Source organism: Python bivittatus, unplaced genomic scaffold, assembly GCF_059951505.1.
Source record: "Python bivittatus isolate LINGU-HERP-01145 unplaced genomic scaffold, Pbiv_v1 ctg000410_np1212, whole genome shotgun sequence".
In the NCBI taxonomy this organism is placed as follows: domain Eukaryota; kingdom Metazoa; phylum Chordata; class Lepidosauria; order Squamata; family Pythonidae; genus Python; species Python bivittatus.
The window spans coordinates 10,743,863-10,764,036 of NW_028277067.1; the positions used below are offsets into that span (position 1 = coordinate 10,743,863).

At 37.0% G+C, this 20,174-nt stretch overlaps 1 protein-coding gene across 1 annotated transcript in view; it reads right to left on the reverse strand.

The window, feature by feature from the left end:
• SKAP1 (src kinase associated phosphoprotein 1) overlaps nucleotides 1–20,174 on the reverse strand; it is a 393,786-nt gene that overhangs the window by 355,893 nt on the left and 17,719 nt on the right. Inside the window, exon 3 of the mRNA XM_007420153.4 lies at nucleotides 4,966–4,991. Coding sequence (XP_007420215.2) covers nucleotides 4,966–4,991 — 26 coding nt within the window. The remainder of the gene's footprint in view (nucleotides 1–4,965; nucleotides 4,992–20,174) is intronic.

Consider the following 20,174-nt stretch of genomic DNA (forward strand, 5'->3'; position numbering starts at 1 on the left):
GAATGTTGACATGAAGATCGGCTAGAAGTCAGAACAAAATGGGGGAAGCAGAAATCTACTGGAAGCAACATTCTTGGAAAATAGTTGATATGCAAATTTACAACCAGAGGTCTGAAAGTGGGATAGATTAGTCATACTTAAGTCCTACTGAAAAGAATGTAACATATATTCAGCTCAGTTGAATTTGCTGATTTGGAATGCAGTGAAAAGACCACCCCACTCATGAAGATTGCATTAATATTTGAGGATAGCCTAAATTCAGTTTGAAAACACATTTGAAAGATTTTGAGATAAATGAACCCTGTTTACATAAAAAAAATGACTACTTAGTATAATCCTAATTTTAAAATTGCATGCAAATGCTTTTTTTTAAGTACTTGGGCAGAAAATGGTATTAATACAATAGATTAGCTTATTGTTAATCATTCCTTCAAAACATTTTATGTATTGCAAGAACTAGGACTTCCTGCTCAAATATATTTTGATTACTCAATTTGGATCTGATGGAATAGCAGCTTCTGAAGCTCTCAAATTATTTATTAAATTGGAAAATGTTTTGAAGGAATTTTGATCTACTGTATAGTTCAGTTCTATAGAAACAATAGATCTGAGAATAATGCAGAATAATACTATAATAGTAATATTCTTCAACTGTTTATAAGGAGTTGAAATATTTTAACAAATCAATTGGTATTGTATTTTAACATGTTAAGTTTCTTATAATCTCAAAATAAGACTAATTTATCAAAAGATTCTTTTTCATATTTATTGGACACCATAACAGATGTTTAAAAAAGGTTGAGTATCTACCTTGTTATGCTGGAGATGCAATGTATTTCAGGGGAATTTGAGACATATGATTTGGGCCTGATACGTGGTTGTTCTGTTTTGATTTAATATTTATATTATTGTAATATGATTTTAAGAAGAGAAATAAAGTTTCAAGATAGTAATGTGATGCTGTATTATATACTGAAAACTTAGAATGTATCAACTAATGAAGAACTTTGGATTTACTAAGCATGGAGTGTAGCTAAAAAGACAGTTTTGTGTTATTGAAAAGAAATTACCATTCTAAATTTAAAATCTTGGATTGAATAATTGGATGTAAATTTAAAATCTGGGATTGAACCCTGACAAGACTAAGTGGCTCTGGGTTTTGGGGACTATGCCATCTTTGGTACTGGATGGAGTTGCACTGCCCCAAACAGTTCTGGTGTGCAACTTGGGGGTCCTCCTAGACTCGCAACTCCTGCTCGAAGAACAGGTGGCAGTCATGGCTAGGAGGGCTTTTGCAGAGCTTTGTGTTGTGCGCCAGTTGCGCCTGTTCCTGGACTGGGGGGCTCTGCTCACAGTCACTCATGCCCTGGTCACCTCCCAAATGGACTACTGTAATGCGCTCAACATGGGGCTGCCCTTGAAGAGTATCTGGAAGCTTCAGCTGGTGCAAAATGCAGCGGCACGGTGTAATGGTATGCGGGAATAACTTTGAGTGGGAACAATCAGATAAAGGGGGAGGAGGCCGCAGCTGAATAATGGGCAGAGAAAGAAACTTAGAAAGGAACCACCCTAATTTATCAGGCTGTAAAAAGAGACTGTGGGAGATTTGTACTTTCAGACTTGCAAGGTTCTGTTAATGTAGCCTTACAATAAAGTAGAATTAGCTCATCTTGTCATGTTTCCTGCCTGGTCTACCTGGGAGGCTGACACGCAGGCAGTTATATGTGCCCCTAGATCAGCACACATTACAACTCTGCTCTGTGAGCTGCACTGGTTGCCAGTTTACTTCCAGGTCCAATTCAAGGTGCCAGTTTTGACTTTTAAAGCCCTTCAAGGCATGGGGCCAGTTTATCTGAGGGACCACCTCCACCCCATTACATCTGCCTGTCCCATCAAGTCCGGCAGAAGAGGTATGCTGCAGGTTCCATCTGCAAAACAGTTTCAGCTGGTGGGACCCAGAAGAAAGACCTTTTCTGCCGTGGCACCACCCTGTGAAACATCCCCCCCCTGAGGTGAGATTGGCCCCATTCTTGACATTCTTTCAGAAGTCCCTTAAAACATGGCTATGTCAGCAGTCCTGGGGAATCTCAAGGAAATGGCAATTTAATGAGATGGCTGCATCGTTTTTAACATCAATTCTCTCCACTATCTTATTAATAATATTGCTGATGTCTTTTAATTGCAGTTTTCAACATTTAGCTTTATATGATGGTTTTTATTGTAAGCCACCTAGAATCACTTTACTGTGACATGGGCAGCTATATAAATGTGATTAATAAATAAATAAATTCATTTTCAGCCTCTGAATTGGCTCTTAATGTAATAGAAAAATGATCAATATGATTCTGAATGGGCAACATTTAATTTCTTGTTTAAAAATCAAATTGATTTTACATATCTATTGTAATACACATGTACTTTGTTTCGTGTGTATACATATTTTTCCTTATTCGTATACTATGGAAATAAGAATTTAAGAATTTTTTTAAAATAATCTTTGAGGATGGGCACATTTTAAAATTTTTCAGTGTATGGGAAGAAATCCTTTTCCTTTTAGCAGAAGCCCTGAGACTCTGGACATGTTTCTAGGAAATAACACAGTTGACTTAGAATACCCTTTAAATAACCATATGTGATCATGTACCAATATTTTCAGAGGTAATTTGTCAAGGAATGCCACGGCAACTGCATGACTATGGTGAAGAAACACAAAGAAAGAGCCCTTAGCTATTTCAAGAAATCCCCCAATTCTCCCCCAAAATCACCACATTCTACAAATCTGCAAATGATGCACTATTTGGCCAAAGGATTGTGGAATATTGTATGGCTTGGCTTGAAACATGGCTAACACATTTTATACTCATCATAAACAATTTAATCTGGATATATTCTGCCTCACATAGATATAGATGAAATAAAGATGTAGATGTAGGGAAAGGGAAAGGGAAAGGAGAGATTAATTTAGCCTTTAAAATGGAGAGCAGACTTTGCAGCCATTCCAACTGCTGTGGTCTGAATTCCCTATAGACCTGTCAAACTAAAAAATAAAGAGTGAACTCAAAATTTGAAAGCAGGTATGCAACACAAATGAATTCTTAAAAATACTGGCTCATGGGTATAACCCCTATCAAGATCTCTGTCACTACTTAGCAAAATAAACCAAACAGTAAAAGTTATTTTAATGGATGTAAACATTTCTAGGAAGAAAAAATTATGTCCTTTTATGTGTTCTAATCAGGTCTTTTTTTAAAATTCTGAACACAGCTGTCTGCTTCACTGTCTCTCCAATGACGCCAGATGCCCAGTTCATCAAGGAAATGCAGGAAAACAATGATTTGAAAGCAATTAGAAGTACCGAGACTCATATTAAAATGTGATAACACCATCCTAGTGGGAATTCAAGGCACCACTGCATTTCTGACATTTCTGTGTTGCCAGAGATGAACATGTGTTAGAAGTGGAGTTCCCCTCCCCATGTCAATGAATGAAGATGAGTGGCTATCGTGTGGGAATTTTATTTCTGAAGCCAATGAAAGAAATTAAGTTAATATAGAACATCTGACATTTTTTAAGTATTCCATCTACTCAAATTTATTTCTTTAAGAAGAAAAAGGCTTTACCTTAACCTAGATTTTTTCATGAACGTGAAGCAAATATTAACCAAACCAGTCCCACTGTGAGATGGGAGGGAAAGAACATCACATCCATCAACATGCAAGGGCTTATGTGTTATTCTTATATATTTCCCATGTAAAAACCTGCATATGTACAACAGTATGAATACTGCTTTGTACAGTCTCTGACACGTCTTTGCAAACTGATATTTGGATTAGTGACATCTATTTTAGAAGCAGTCATGTTGTCATACAGTGATTTTTATAACCTTATTTTCATACAGGGAGCAATTTATGCAAAAATATCTCCCTCCTTGAAAAACAGATAATTATTGGCTTATACCAACATCAACCTTTGAGCACATTCTAGCTTATACAATATAGATAGGTACCATTTCTTTTCACGGCAAGGAGTAACTAGTAACTATAACACAGAGAACCTGAAATTTGCATCACATAGTCTGCAAGTCATGTCTCTTCAATATATTTTCCTTCTACAAATCTGCTAGGCAAGGAACCATGCTGAAGCACTCAAGGCACTTTGACACCATGTATTCCATTTGATTTCCCAAATGCAACAACTGCTATACACAAACATGAAACACATATGGATGTGTAGCACTTTAGTATAATCTGTATTGAGAATGGCTGGACTGAACATTTTAATTTTCTTTTATTAAACTGCAAAAAAATTATAATTAACATTTTAAAAATAGTTTGTAGTATTATATATAAATTAAAAAGCTTTAAAAAGAAATTTAACTTATTATACTCTACCCCCCAATGCCATAAAGTAAGGAGGAAAAAAAACAGAGAAAGAATCACATGTTAAACTACCTAGAGAAGAAAAAGGAAGGAAGGAAGGAAGGGAGGGGAGGGGAGGGGAGGGGAGGGGAGGGGAGGGGAGGGGAGGGGAGGGGAGGGAGGGAGGGAGGGAGGGAGGAAGGAAGGAAGGAAGACTCACTCCTAGGAAATAGGGAAAAAAGACGGATATCAAAGAACATGATGGGAAAAGAGACAGCAAGATTTTATTTTCAAAAATTACCTGGTTCTCTCTACAGTACTTCAGCTGTTTTTTCCAAACCAGTTTCAGAGGCATGAACAAAACTGCCTACATGGAAATCAAGCAAGCTGCCAAAATATAGAAGACCCATGTCTACGCTATGCAATGAAATGCAAAGAGTTGCTGAGGGAGAGAGCAGAGATCCCAGGCCAACATGTTAGCAAAAAGTTTTTGCTGGTTAGTAAAGTTTGCAGATTTATTTTCAACGTGATATATTCTCACTGTATCTTCTGCAAACAGTCTACATCATCATGTACTTTCCTAAACAAAATTTAAAGGTACACTCACCTCCAGGCAGGAATCCCCAGTGATACCTAAAGAAAATGACAAAGATCAGTTGATAAGCAGAGTCTACAGAAATAGTAGGAAATGTTTGTATCCATAAATACTAAGAAAGTTCCCTTGTTCTATAGGCTGCCCTGTTATTTCTAGACATTTTAACAGAATGCAAATTAGGCAATTTTTTAAGCAATTCTATTTTATATGCATTTACCTGGAGTCCATCTTTCAATTATTCTTGGTGTGTTTTTTTCTCTAGCAAACCCGTATCTAAAAAGTAAGATTAGCCAAACTTGGTCAATCAAATGGAGATTTTTTTTTTTAATTTTCTGCTTGAAGTAGTATAGTTATACTTTCAATCTTATAAAGTTTTCAAAATTCTAGCATCTTTTCATGATGAAAGGTGACTAGCAAGTACCTTTTGATTCCTCCCTAATTGGAAAATTAATGAAAAACTAAAAGTAAATGTTAGCACTAAGATTTGTCTGGAAGAGTTTTTTCAATGGAAAGCAGCTCCATTAGTCACATGGAGTGCAGCATAGGGCAGATAGGCACTTCCTGCTTGGCCCATCACCAGTACTGGCCACTCACCACTTCCTAACTGCAGAAATGGAGGACCTTGTCTTCCATTCCCAGCCTATTGCAAATGCAATCCATGCCTGCATTTTCCAGCTTCAATTCAAATCTGCTGTTGGCCATTCCAAGCCAGCCTAAGTCCTTTACAGCAGAAGGTCTCCAGCACTTTGTTGCACTAACAGTCCCAAACCCAACTGACTGCACCGTCTGGCAGGACTCTTTCCTTCCAGTGGCTGGTTGGTACTCTGGACTACTGGGCTGCTATGTTCTCCGCTAGTCGGCAATTGCTGTTTTTTGCTTTTTGTTTTTAAATAATTTTGTGATGGCCCATTAAATCAATGAATTATCCTCAAGCCTAGAAGCTCATGCATTCAACCCTTACATCTCTCAGTGGGCACCATTTCCATTCCTGTCCCGATTGAGTGAAGTCTGCTCCCTTTATTTATTATTTTTAAAAAATCTTTTAAGTCGCAAGTTATGAACTATTTTGTTTCTATGAACCTGAACTATCAATTCTTCCTTGCTACAATTGCTTCTATGGACCTACAGAAGCATGTAAGAGTGAAAGAACAACCTGTTCCTCATTGCTTTGATTATTGTAGCATCTAAGGGAGAAAAAAGTCTGTGTTAGTGTCCAAGGAAATATGTGGGAAGGGATGTGAGGGCATCCATGTGTGCAAACATCTGGGAAAGCAAACCAAAGCACAGGGACTAGTGAGGAGCGAACAATCTCTAAAAGATGAAAGCCGGTACTGGTAGATGTGTCCAGCCAGTGAGATTTGCCTTTCCTGCAAGGGTGGAAAGAACAAAAAACCAAAACAACCGATCAGGTTTTGCAATGGCCATAGTCCAGTCTAAGCACCAGCCTGGCACTGTTGATAACTCACTGCAATCCAGGTTGGAATTTCTGAAGTTGACTTAAAAAACAGCCAGGAGCAGTATAGAAGGCAAGCAACTTGGACTGCAGTGCAGAATTGGCCATAAAATCACCTGCAAGGTTGTTTATGTAGAGCAGGCATGGGCAAACTTTTGAGGACTGAATTTTACCCCAGAGATGGTACTTAATAATTAAATAGGACCCCCAAAATGAGTAAGGCCAAGGGAAATTTTAAAACATTAAACATTCTAATATTTTTTTTTTAAATCCAGAAAAAAAAAAAAGTAAAAGAACAAAACAAAGCACATTGCAGGCTATATAATGGCGCATCACAGAAGATTTCAATGGGAAACCATGCCATCTATTTCAGTAGTGATAAGGGCGGGCTCTGGAGCCATACAAGCACTTCTCAACAGCTGCATTCAGTCATTTGGTTACCTGTCCCAATATAAAAGCTGATTCAATGGCACCTATATGAATTGGACTTAGCCTAAGAAACAGGCATAGGTATGGTATGAAAATTACCCTGAGTCATGGGATAAAACTGTATAGGTCTCAAAGCTTTTAATCCTGTCAAATTTCACTTCAGCATTAACAAGGTGCTAATAAACTATAGCACCTTTGCCTTCTTATTTTGGCTCGAGCATGATTCCTGGGTCCCTGCTGCTAATATTTCCATGAACCTAAATGCTAAGTTCTGGGAAAAAAATGTAACAAGAACAATCAATAGTTGATTTCGTTCATTTTGTTTCACTCTGATAACACCTCACAAGAGGGTGCTTCAGGATGATATGAAAAGACAGTGTCAGAAGATGGTAATCAATGACATGTTTGAATTTCCATTATTAAAGAGAAGAAACATTTTGAGGAATCTTCTTGTCAGATAATATTGTATTGGATAATAGTAAAAAGGACAAAGGACATTTCTGCCACACTTTCAAAGAGGAAATAAGATCTAATTCAAGGAACTTTCTATGAAATATATACAATCACAGCATCATAAGGAAATCTGCTAATACTATATATATAAAGCCAAACTGTACTAAGAATAGTTTATATTTGTGCAACTGAATACAATATTGCAGTGTCCAACTTTACTTTGATACAATGTTAAAATACAATGTTAAATCCATATTTAGTTATGCTTAGGATAGACCACTGAAATAGTTCATGATTAGATTAAGTTTAATGGGACATGAAACATGGCTGAATCTGCATATCTCTTTCTCTAACAGATTCAATCAGCATGGTGCAATGTTTTATACCAATTGTCCCACAAGCATTTATTTTACTCTGCCATCACCAGAGTTACTCCTTGATGGGCAGGCACTACCTGTCAAAGAGCAGGTCCATGACTCGGGGGTGCTTCTAGATTCATAGCTCCTGCTGGATCAGCAGGTGGAAGCTGTGGCCAGTGGGGCCTATCCCTAACTGCAGCTGGTATGCCAACTGCGGCCTTACCTGGCTACAGTAACCCATGCCCTTATCACAACCCATTTAGACTACTGTAGTGCGCTGTACTTAGGGCTGTCCTTAAAAGGTTTTCAGAAATTACAACTAGCCCAAAATGCAGCAGCCCACTTCCTTTTGGACTTCTGGCATTGGGAGCATATTACAACAGTTTTGTGGACCCTGCATTGGTTGCCAGTTGGTTTCTGGGTCCAATTTAAGGTGCTGGTGTTGACTTATTAAGCCATTATATGGCATGGCACTCAGGTACCTTCACAACCACTTACTCCCATCATCATAAGCTCAACCAGTTAGAACTACCAGGGAGAAACTGCTGCAAGACCAATTTTTTTCACAGAGCTTTTTCCTGATATGAATGTTGCCATCTTTATTTTTATTTCTTTTCAGCTTATTTCATATGGTTTTTATTTTTTTTTATTTTGGGGGGTAGTTGTTTTATTCCTACTGTAGATGTTGTAATCTGTATCTGTTCTATGTAAGCTGTTGAGAGTATTCTTTTATTGTGGCAGCATAGAAATACTGTTTAATAAATAGATACCTACTTTTTAATTTTCTATTATTTATATCCCACACCATTCCTACTGAACTTTGAGGAGATAACAATAGGATATAAAACAATATAAAAGTAGAAACACACACACTGTACTATTTGTGATATAATATTTTTAAATGCATTTTTGTTGCCTAATTTTTTTTAAAAAAATCACAGAGAAAAAAAAGGCTAAAACAGGCTTCCAATGTAGCCTTTAAACTAGTGTTAGTTGCATTAAACCATGGTTTGTTTTATCATGGCTTACCAAATATACTAAAATTAGCTGAATTCATATATTGCACTAAACCAAAACTAAACAGACTATATTTTGACTTAGTTACTGTGTCATTATCAGTGCAATCCCACGAAGCATCTGGATTTGGAATGGGAGGCAAATATTTTTGAAGCATTAGGGACAAAATTCAGGTTTTTAGCATTTCAGTTCCTAATCTTTACCATTCAGCATGCCTAATTATAGCTGCCAATCAAATGTTTTTTGAAAACAGAGGATGTGAAATTGCAGACACAATAATGGATATGTTTAATAGCTTTATCAATTCAAAGCAGACATCCTTCTTTACAAGCCTTTCTTTGCAACCTTTAACAAAACTTTTTTTTCTTACTGACTTACTAAATGTTCAGTCCCATTTCCCCATTTGCTCAGGTCATTTTTTTTCCCCCAGTGTGGGGATTCTTTCCTTCTTCTACCATAAGTTATTTTTAATCACAATGAGTAATTCTACGCCACTAATACTTTTTGTTTAGTGAATTCATGTCTTCTTTTCTTGAGAGGGATACTTAATCTCTCTTGAATGTGTCTTCTTCATAACATTTATCGCACGAGGTGCCAAAAATGATTTTCTGTCACTTTCAATTTCAGTTTGGCCAAAAGGATTGGTGTATCCTTCCCTAACCCCTGTCATTTTTAATACAATACATTGGACGGTTTTTCAAAAGTAAATCTGAGTTGCAGTATACATGTTAGACTAGCCAAGACAAATCCTTCAGTAGGACACTACAGTTATGTGCAGGTTGTGTGCAGACACTCACCATGAAAATCAGCTGGTTTCACAACCTCACAGCATGGTATCAAGAAAGCTACAAATGTTTCATTTTTCCTCCCACTCATTTAATAATTCATATCCTGATTTTGTCTTTATTCTAGCATTTCATGTTCATCAACATTTCCACTTCTGCTCTCTTTTTTTAGATGGAAAGCCTGAGGGCAGGGCTTGTCTCTGTTTTATTAATCTGGACTATCTGAAAAGTGGAATAAAAATATAGAGGAGGAGAGAAAGGAAGAGAAAAAGAAAAATGTCACAGATATTCATGAAAAGTTTTCCAAGAATTATGGTCCAAACTGGAAGTGATGTTCACATGATTTAGCCTTGAGTGGCTATTTATTTATAAATGCAAAAATAGATAGCACAAAGGTAACTAATTAGGATCATGGTGTTGAGGCTTTAAATCTTTATCCACACCATGATTCCACTGGAATCAAGTCCTCACTATCTTTGCTATTCATAGTGTAATTAAAACTTACTGGATTAAACAAAATACTTTGCAGCACTGGATGGAAATTTTGTAAATTAGACAAAACTACCCTCGCAAACTCTGAACTGTTAAGCTCAAAACAGAGCTCATTTGGGGGCATGACTTTTTAATATACAAATTAAGATAATCAACTGCTAGTCAGTTTTGATCTAAAATGTTAATTTCCAGTGGTAGGTTTCACAAAAGATGCTTAGTTTTACATTTAGAGAGTAAATAATAACTTAAAATATCCACATTCCTGCCTTTAGTAGCCTGATGCTATGAATCTAGTGATAAAATGTATTCACTAGTTTAAAAAGAAAAAATCTATCAAAAGCTGTGAAACATCTAAAATATTTTTGTTGTAACCATGCATTTAAATAATATGCTCTTGATTCACATTACAAATATTCAACCTAGTTTTGTATCTTAACTTTCACTATGCTACCTTTGAAGCTAGAAGTTTAAGAGATAAAAATTATGTGAGAGAGAGGCTGGGGTTAGAGAAAAGGGAATTCTCAGTATCCCCAAGACAATAATGGGAAATCAAATGGAATTGATTAAATTTGTTTCTATAGCCTCCCAGGTTTCTGGGTCATGGGTCTGAAAATAAGGGGTGAGGACTGTATTACATAGGCAGAACTGATCAACTACTAAAGGCAAGATACAAGAATACTTAAACTTGGTCCCAAATATCTGAGAGCATATAAGGCAGAAATCTTATCTCTTCCATATTAAATAGTATGAGGTGCAATTGTGTAGAACAGGATTCTTCAAAGTGGTCAATATTGACCCTCAAGGGCCGATGAGACTATCCATTATTATTATTATTATTATTATTATTATTATTATTATTCAAAGTACTATTAAAGTACTATTTATTAAATTATTTTCATATAATAAATGTTTGGGGGTCAATGAACAATCTGAAACTTCATGAAGGGATCGATGAGCTGAAGAGTTTAAGGACCCCTGGTGTAGAACATTTTCCTGAGTAAGCCCTTCTTAACATGAAAGGAAAACTACACAAGAATAGGGTTGAGCAATTTCCATGAGGTTTACCTATGATAGTTTTGAGCAGATACTTTCCCAGAGTCAGACTTGCTCATCTTCCCACTTTGTTAGGAAAGGTATGGATATAGTCACCATTTGCTATCTGCTCAGAATGCAAAGATCTATCAAGCCCGCAATAGCATCAGTGATATAAAAACTAAGGACAAGGAGCCACGAAGGGTTTCAGAAAGTTGGCAGGTAAAGGAATCCATTTAGAAAAAGCTTCTACCCTGCAAAACAGTTTCAAATAAACAAGCCATGAGACAGATCCATAAAGTCAAGGTATAATTACACTCTCTTGCACTTCTGGCCAACTGAGAACACTAAAACCACCACAGCAGGTATTTAACTTAGATCTCAACAAATCTGGGTTTAACTTGTTGGCTATTTTAATGTCCACCTGAGGAAAAATAATTGAAGGTAAACAGGTTTACAAGCAGGGAAGAGGGAAAAGGGGGCTGGGAGTATAAAAGAAAATCTCAGGATGCATCATTGATGCCTTAACAATTTAAAGTACATTTCTGATCCAGTAAAGGGTGTGTGTGTGTGGAGAAAATGTGAAACTAATTTTACTATTCAGCATTCATTATTTACAGTTTCAAGTCCTAAAATTAATTATTAATCTACAAGGAAAAACATGGTAAAACAAATCCCATCATACTATTCCATTCACTGTACTAGCTAGTACTGATGGAAATTACAGTCAACATTTTGGAAGGAAGGAATTTAGGGAAGGCTAAAATTAGCAATAACACTGTGAACTAGCAAGCATTGAAACCTTAATTTCAATAAAACTGTTCCTTATCTATAGTCTTGCGTTATTTACATTCTTATGAAAAATCAGAGAATGTAGAAAACTGTATTAAAAGTGCATTTTTTCCATATTCAGATAGAAGAGCGATTCTGTTCCACTGATCTTTGCACTACAATAGACCAAGTAAGTAACCATTTAACATGGTTTTGGACCTTCAGCAGCTGAAAAAAATTATTTTGAAAAAATTATAGACCTCACGAGGAATGAGCAAATTGATCACATTTGTCTATTTATTTATTAGGCTTACATGCTGCAAAATCCATTCAGAATTTTGGTTTCTCTCAGTTTCTAATTTGATTATTAATAAAATCTATCAAGTTTGGTTCATCAAATTTGATTTTTTATTTTTTAGACTGCACTAAAATTTGCATCTATTCTTATTTATTATTTATTATACAAAACATGCATTTTTATTTGTAAATCTCTTTTTTGCAAAGACATTTTCCTAATATACACATTATTTTCATCTATTTTTATTCAGAATGTGCTATAATATACATTCAGTGAACTACACTGCAAAATCTGGAAGTGTGCATTTTCAATAAAAATTAAATTTCAGTTTCTGTTGTGGTTTGAAAATGTGAAATGTTGTAAATTCTCAAACTGAACTAGGCAGATTTAACCAATGTTACCTTCTTCATTTCTACTGAGAAGCTTGATATATACCACACATTTAGGTTTTATCAAGATAAAAGTAAAGTTTCCCCTGAAGTGAATTCAACTCCTGGAGATTACATAGGCTTGTACAGTACGAAAATAAAAGTAAATTAAAATTGGGCCAAAAACCAAGCTGAAAGAAAACCTTTGTATTTTCAGTAGTGTCCAGGAAAAATAGTCTCTTAGGCATTCAGGCTTTAAATTGTGATAATGCTTTACATCCCACAAATCAAGTACAAAGCTAAAAATCCCTCTAAAAATCCTTCATTACCTTCATTCTGAAATTATGCAATCATTTGCCCTAATATAGAAGCAAGTTCAGACTAAACAGCTGAGACTTCTGATAATGATGGCAATCTACCAGTATAATGGTCTGGCAAATACAATAAAATTTTAGCAACTGATTAACCAAGCAGTAACCAGGAAACAAATGAATAAACAGAAAACAATATTATGCGTTTGATTTCAATAGCAATATTAGAAGCCAAGTTGTAAGGGTTGAGGTAAGCAAAGCAGAACCGGCAGTTCCCAACCCAAAGATGGTTATTACATAAACACAATACAACCACATAGCTTCAAGGACACCAATTGCAATGCCACGTATTCATTAATTTGGAAGAGCAGGAGAAAGAAGTCTCAGGTTTAAACTGAATAATTAGTTTAGAAGAACAAGGGAATGTTAATTGTAGTGTACCTTGATCTCAGTAGGGTTTAACCAGGTCTCTCTTAACAACCTTGGGAACAAGATGGATAAATGTGGACTAGATGGTACTGCAGTCTGGTGGATTCTCAACTGGCTGAATATCAGCATCCAAAGGGTGCTCATAAATATTACTGCTTTGTCTTGGAGGGAGACTGGCTCAGATTCAGGGCTGGCTTTAAGCTAAGGCTGAGTAGGCACTAGCCTAGGGTGCCAAAGCTTGGAGGTGCCAATGCCGCCCCTCCTTCTGAATCAGTCAAAAAATCTCAACAGTGGGAGGTGAAGCCATACACTCTTGATCTGGCACTGTCCAGAATGCAGCAGCATGCAGTGTTAGGTGCTCCCAGATTTGCTCACATTATACCCTATTGTGTGAGTTGCACTGGCTTTCACTTTCCTTCCAGGTGCAATTCAAGGTGCTGGTTATCACCTTTAAAGCCCTACATGCCACAGCACTAGGTTATTTGCAGGGCTGTGTCTCCCTGAGAGTATGTCCCCATCCCATCAAATCAGATAGGGTAGGCACGCTCCAGGTCACTTCCCTGAAATGCTGACATCTAGTGGGACCTAGGAAGAGTGCCTAGGCTACCTCTACCTTGTGTAACATCTTCCCCTGGTTATCTGGCAGGCCTCCCCCTTTTAGCATTCCAAAAGGTCATCAAGACCTGGCTTTTTACCCAGACACTGGGGTAAAGCAACGGGAGCCTATGGGTGGTTGTTGGGCATCCTAGGAGGATGACTGAGGTGCTGGGCTTTTAGATTTTGTTTTACGGTTTATATGGTTTTGTAGTTTAATTGTTGTTGTGAGCTGCCCACAGTTGTGCTCTAAGATGGCAGCCATACAAATCTCATAAATGTATGTATGTATGTATCATTTTGGTCCGCTGAGGTTTGTCCTCATCTCAGTGCTATTCAGTATCTTCATAAATGATGGAGGAGAAAATGGAAGGGATTGCTTACCAATTTGCAGATGACACCAAGCTAAGGGACTGGCTAATACCTTAGAGAATACAAATCACAGTTCAAAATGACAGCTTGAACATCAGGCTGAATCCAGCAAGATGATATTCATCTGTGACAAGTGCAAAGTCCTGCATCCATGTAGGAAAAATCAGTACAGAATACAGGACTGAAGAGACATGACTTGTGTGAGAGAAAGATCTAGAAATATTGGTGGACTACCAGCTGAACACAAGTAAGCAATGTTAAGTGATAGCTAGAAAAGGCAATGCATTAATGGATGCATTAACAAAAACACTATGTCCATTAATGCATTGCCCTTTCTAGCTATCATGAGAAATAATAATTCCACTGTACTGGCTGGACTGCACTGGAGTTTAGTTCTAGGCACCACACTTTAAAATGTTTATGGGGAAGTTGGAGAGTGTTCAGAGAAAAACTACCAGAATAGGGAGCCTAGAAACCAAGACACATGAGGAAAGGAGCTGGGCAAGTTTAGCTTCAAAAGACAGGACTAAATGGAAATATGAAAATGGTCTACAAATATCTAAAAGCTGTCCTGTGCAAGAGGGGCAGAACTGTTCTCTGTTGAACAGGACAAGGACTAACAGGTTGAAATTAAACAAAATGAGATTCAGGTTGGATATTAGGAGGATTTTTTAATGATAAAATGTTATGATAGGTGGAATACTCTACCTAGAAGAGTGATAGACCCCTCTTGACACTGTAGTGTGTAAAACATGGCTTCTGGCAGTGTTATGTGTGGTCCCAACAATGGTTTATTCAACATACCACAGTTCACCTAACTACTGCTTAATATAATGTGAACCCAACTCATGTCTTGGTAAAGGGGACCCTTTCCTATTCAAATTCAGGCAGCAGACTTTCTTGGGTGAGCCAGCATGACTCATTTACACACTTTTTTCTGTAGCTTAGATCCTCCCCCACACAAATAGATATATCAACAGGGTACTCTGTGAAGAACTTATAGTTCCAATATCATATATAGTGTGACTCTCTGTTTTAAAGCCACTCAGGATTGTTTTTAGAGGGACAATAGCTTGTCAAGAAAAGAGAACTAGAGTGTAGCCCCTTACAAGCTGCTTAAAAACCAACTGTAGTCTCAAAAAAAGTTGTACATCCCTGTGGCTAATATACAGATATTCACTGAGTGGACCAAAGTCTCCCTGTTCTATTCTGTAATCCACCCAATCTTTCCCCAGTCTCCCTAACCCTTCCATTGTACTGTAGAGACTTTTCATGAAGACTAATGGGATTTTTAAAAGTGAGCCAAAGAAAGAAAAGTATGTTAATTGACCAACATAACTAAGTAAAGTGGGGGAGTGGAAATCCTTTCATTCTGTTCATCTGTTACACCAATTAATTCCTACTCCTTACTTAGACACCAATGAGGCAGAGGCAAGGTGACTGATCAACAGATGCACATGCACAACCCGTTTCAAAGTCCTGTAGTAAGAATTTCAAGAGTTCCAGCATCTATCCAGAGTTCAATTTCCTAAAATGGAAGTTTCCAGGCAGTATTTCCAAGATACAAGATTTACACACATTACACACGCACTCAGAGATCGATACCTCTTTCATTTATATCTCATCTGCCTATTGTCCTTTACTCTATGGGAGAAACTAGAAAGTGAAGTAATCACTGACCCTCCAGCCTCCTTCCTGAGCCACTGAAACATAATCACTATTTCTTTGCCATGATAAAAAGGACATCCTCTCTACTAGCTCTATTTACAGAAATATTTAAAGGCAAGATCTATCAGAAGATCCTACATGATCCTCCTGATCCAGCCCTCCTTGAATCCCTAACTCATGACTCTGTTCCGCATATACAGGGTGTTCCTCAAGAAAAAGTGAGTTGGGGAACATCATTGAAGGCTAGTGGAAAGGTTAAAGAGAAAAAAGGATTATGGTAAAACAATCCTCCTTGCAGACTGTTGGAGCATAGCCATTAGTATTGTAGCAGCTTGGATCAAAATCTGAACAATTATGCTAAACAGAATGTATCAATTGCCAGGTGGAGAAAATGTCAGCACTCATCATATGAAAACTAGTGCTGCAACTAATTAAAGATAAACCAGTAGGGATAGACAAGGTAGGTTATTAACACAGAGATCTCAGCTACCTGCCTGATCAAAAGGTCACATTCTTAAATGCCACTTTTATCTCAATATCAGAAACCATCTGATTTAATGAGCTTCTTATTGCTAGGGAATTATATATGCCTTAGTTAAGCTAATGAGCTAAGAATTACTCTGAAATTCCTTTTTCCCATTTATTCTCATCTCTGATTATTCAAATATAATTTGAAAAATAAACATTTGGGTGAATGTTGAGGTGAAGTCTCTTGTTTTGTTTTTAAACCAGTGAGTAAAAGAAGTTCCAGTTCAGTTAAAACAAGGGCTACATGCAGGTTTTAATTTAAACAAAGCCACAACAGAACTTCTATCAGAAAACATAGCTTCAAGGCAATCTATGAGCTCTAGAGTCCTTCTTTTTATTCATTAATCAGAAGCCATATTTATTTGATCTCTAACTTAAATTATGTGCAATCAAAATTAACTATCAGAATAAATAATATAATGTTATATTTGTATACACTTAGAGCCGTCTGCATTTTTTGCAATCTTCATTCACCAGGTGAAGTCATGCCTCTGTTACACACTGTTAGTACAAAAATTTCTACTGCTAGAAGCAAATATTTTCATATATTTATTTGGCATAATTATATGACACCCATTTTCTTAACACCTCAGGGAGCCTTACAGAAATATAGCTAAAACAAGCCATTACAAATTGTCAAAACCACTGAACATCACATTTCACAATTAAATTATTTTAATAGTGACTAGAAATTATGACAAGTGAGTTGGAATTAAAGAATTTTCCTTTTTATGCAAAGGCACAGCACCTTAACCAGAGAACTGTAACCTTAAGTTATGACTTGCTTTAGGTTAAGTCACCTTGGCCATGGTGTTCTTACATCCAAATGCCAACAAGGATTAATCAGTAATTAACTTCTCCCTTTCAGCTTCCAGACATGAACCAGGTGGCAAGAACTGTAACAAATTAGGACCTGCTCCTGCAAGGTATCTTCATTGCTCCAGTTTGCCAATCACCACTAGTCTGTGGAGAGCTCAATTTAAAAATAAAGGGGCTGAGGGAAGAATTTGATTTTCCCCACCCACTCAGTGCATCCTATGTGTTTTTGCAAATAAGTTTTTAAAAATTAACAAAAGTGATGCCTGGTAAGCTACAATAAGAAGCTTTTTCTGGAAGTTAATTCATATTATAAACTCATCCAAATTCAACCTCCAAGCTCAGTGTCTTTTAGGATGCCTGATATTCTTCTTGGTGGAACTAGTCTTCTACCTGAGTTACTGGGGGAACAACTATGTGTCCTATTGCCACTCCTATAACAGATAAAACCAACAACCCAACTGGGTTACCATGGCAATGAGGCCAGTGCACACCAGCCTTGTCTTAACAGGAAATCAGGGCAATAGGCTGTGTGGGAACAGGAAATGAGAAAATGCAACATCTTGCCTGCAAATTCTGTATTAGAAGGCAGGCAAAGCAAAGTCAATGAGAACCCTTCCTTAGCTAATGCTACACTTAGGCAGAAGAGAGATTGGGGAAAGAGATGAAGAGCAGTGATATGATAAATCAACCCCTCTCCCAAGATAACAGCAGAGAAAAAGAGACCCTAGTTCTGCAAACCTTGGTAACCATTACTCAGGAAAGAGAAACATCAGGAGGAGTTTGAGAGCACCTTTTTTCAGATGTACAAATGTTACTAAGCCTTTGTGAACTAGAGCTCACTTCATCAGATACATAGAGTAGCTACACTGATGTTGGATTTAAACTGGGATAGAGTGGGGGAAGAGAGGGTGGATTATTATTAGATGTTTATGTATTTTTTATATACAACTCAAGGCGGCAAACATACCTAATACTCCTGCCTCCTATATTCCCCACAACAACCACCCTGTGAGGTGGGTTAGGCTGAGAGAGAATGACTGGCCCAAAGTCACCCAGCCAGCTCTCATGCCTAAGAGAGGCCTGGGCAAATAAAGGTTATATGTGAGACAGATTACAAGCACCTCATTGGTAAAAAAAAATATATAATATGTTTAAAAAAATGTATTTGTTAAGACATTCTGAGATAACCTGAAACCTTTTGTTGTATGTGAGTTCAGCAGTCTCTCTTTCAGTTGTGCTGGTGAAGTTTCTTTGTTCCAAAATGGCTACTTTGAAATCTATAATGAAGTATCCTAGAGATTAAAATGCAGCCATGGTTCATGAAAGTGTATGCCTTTCAATACAATTTGTAAAGTATGAAAAGGTGCTACCTGACTCCTGATTTTTGGCTACCATAGACTAACACAGCTCTCCTCCTGCAATGTATTCAAGGAAGAGGATAGAGCATGATCAAGAAGTTCCTGACAGGGCTATCCTTTGTGTACTTATTCACAGTTCCCTGCATCAGCAGAAAAGAAACACATTCAGAAAGCAGCAACCTCATTTTTTTAGTCTGAAGAAAATTCACCCTATTTCTTTATCCAGAAGCTTCCATCTATCTCCCGCATTCAGCACCTCTGCCTTTGCATTATTCACAGCATCCTGGGCTGTTAATTACACCGCCCCAAGTTGTTAAGCAAGTACTTAATTAACCAACAGAAGAGATTGATTTGAATACAGTGCAGGCATCACAGAATGTTCTTCTGCAAGGGATATCTAGCTGTGACCTTATGAAGGATAAAATCTCTCTGCCCACCTCAGTGAACTCAAAGGTGGAGATATAAAGATCAGATGTTTCAACCAGTCTATAATACAGAAATGTTAACCATCAGTGATTAAACTGCCACTCCCCTAAAAGAATGCAACTACAATTTAAAGAATCTTTATTATATGGACTGCATCAAGCTTATTCACATAATTCCTCTGCACTGAAATTTCATAGTACAATCTATACTGGACTCAAATCCATCTCTGTACAAACAATGCATGAACAGAAGCCATATAGCCATGTCAATGGCCAGGACTTAAGTGTGGGATACAAAAGAATCCCTATGGGATGTCAGAAATGAAGGGTTTTTTTTCTCTTTCTCTGAGTTGGCCTTATGCCTTTTTAATTTGTTTTAATTAACTAGATACAAAAAATGAAAAAAAATACACAAAATTATACAAGAAGAAAAAACCTAAAAAAGGAAAAACATACAAAATGTGTATTTGCAGACATAGATATATCAATAAATTGAAGCCATGATTCATTAAAGTCATCCATGGTTGAAATCAATTAATTCCGCAAACACTTTATGCCTTTTATACTTTAGGGTGTTAGGAATCAACTTCCATTGGACATTATGCTACCTCTGTTCACAAGCTACTTTCCCCAAAACGAGTTATGTTCGGGAGACAAGGCATTGTTATTCTATGCAAATAGTAGGATTCTAATATGCCTTGTGCAAGAGCTAAGCGTAGGCATCAATGAGAGGTTCTGAGGCATCAATGAGAGGTTCTGAGACCAAGCCCTCAGAGCCTTCACAGTGAAGTCCTATTTTACATACTTAATTCAGTACATCCAACTACAGAAACTTTCCTTTGGAAAAAAGTTGTATTTCCTTAAGGCAATCATCTTCCTTAGAAGAATCCATACTCACTCTCCCTGAATTGCCTGTCCATAAAATGGGAATAAAGAAGTTGGATTTATAAACGCTTCCTCCATCATATGATCACTGAGATCAGTGAGAAATTATCTACCTTTGTATATAACAAGCTTCTTCTATGAGTTTTTGTTTGCTTATTTGTTTGTTAAAATCCAGTAAAGCTTGAGCAAGCTAGTATGCTTGAATGAAAGAACAATAAGAGGTTTTTAACCCTTTTCAAAACATTTTTTCACTTACAGGGCAAAGCTGTAGCCATTTTCCTAAATTAATTTCCCTTAGTTTAGCCAATATCTAGTAAGGCAGCATATACAAGGGCATGAGAGGGAGGGGGCAAGGAGGGCAAATAATCACACATA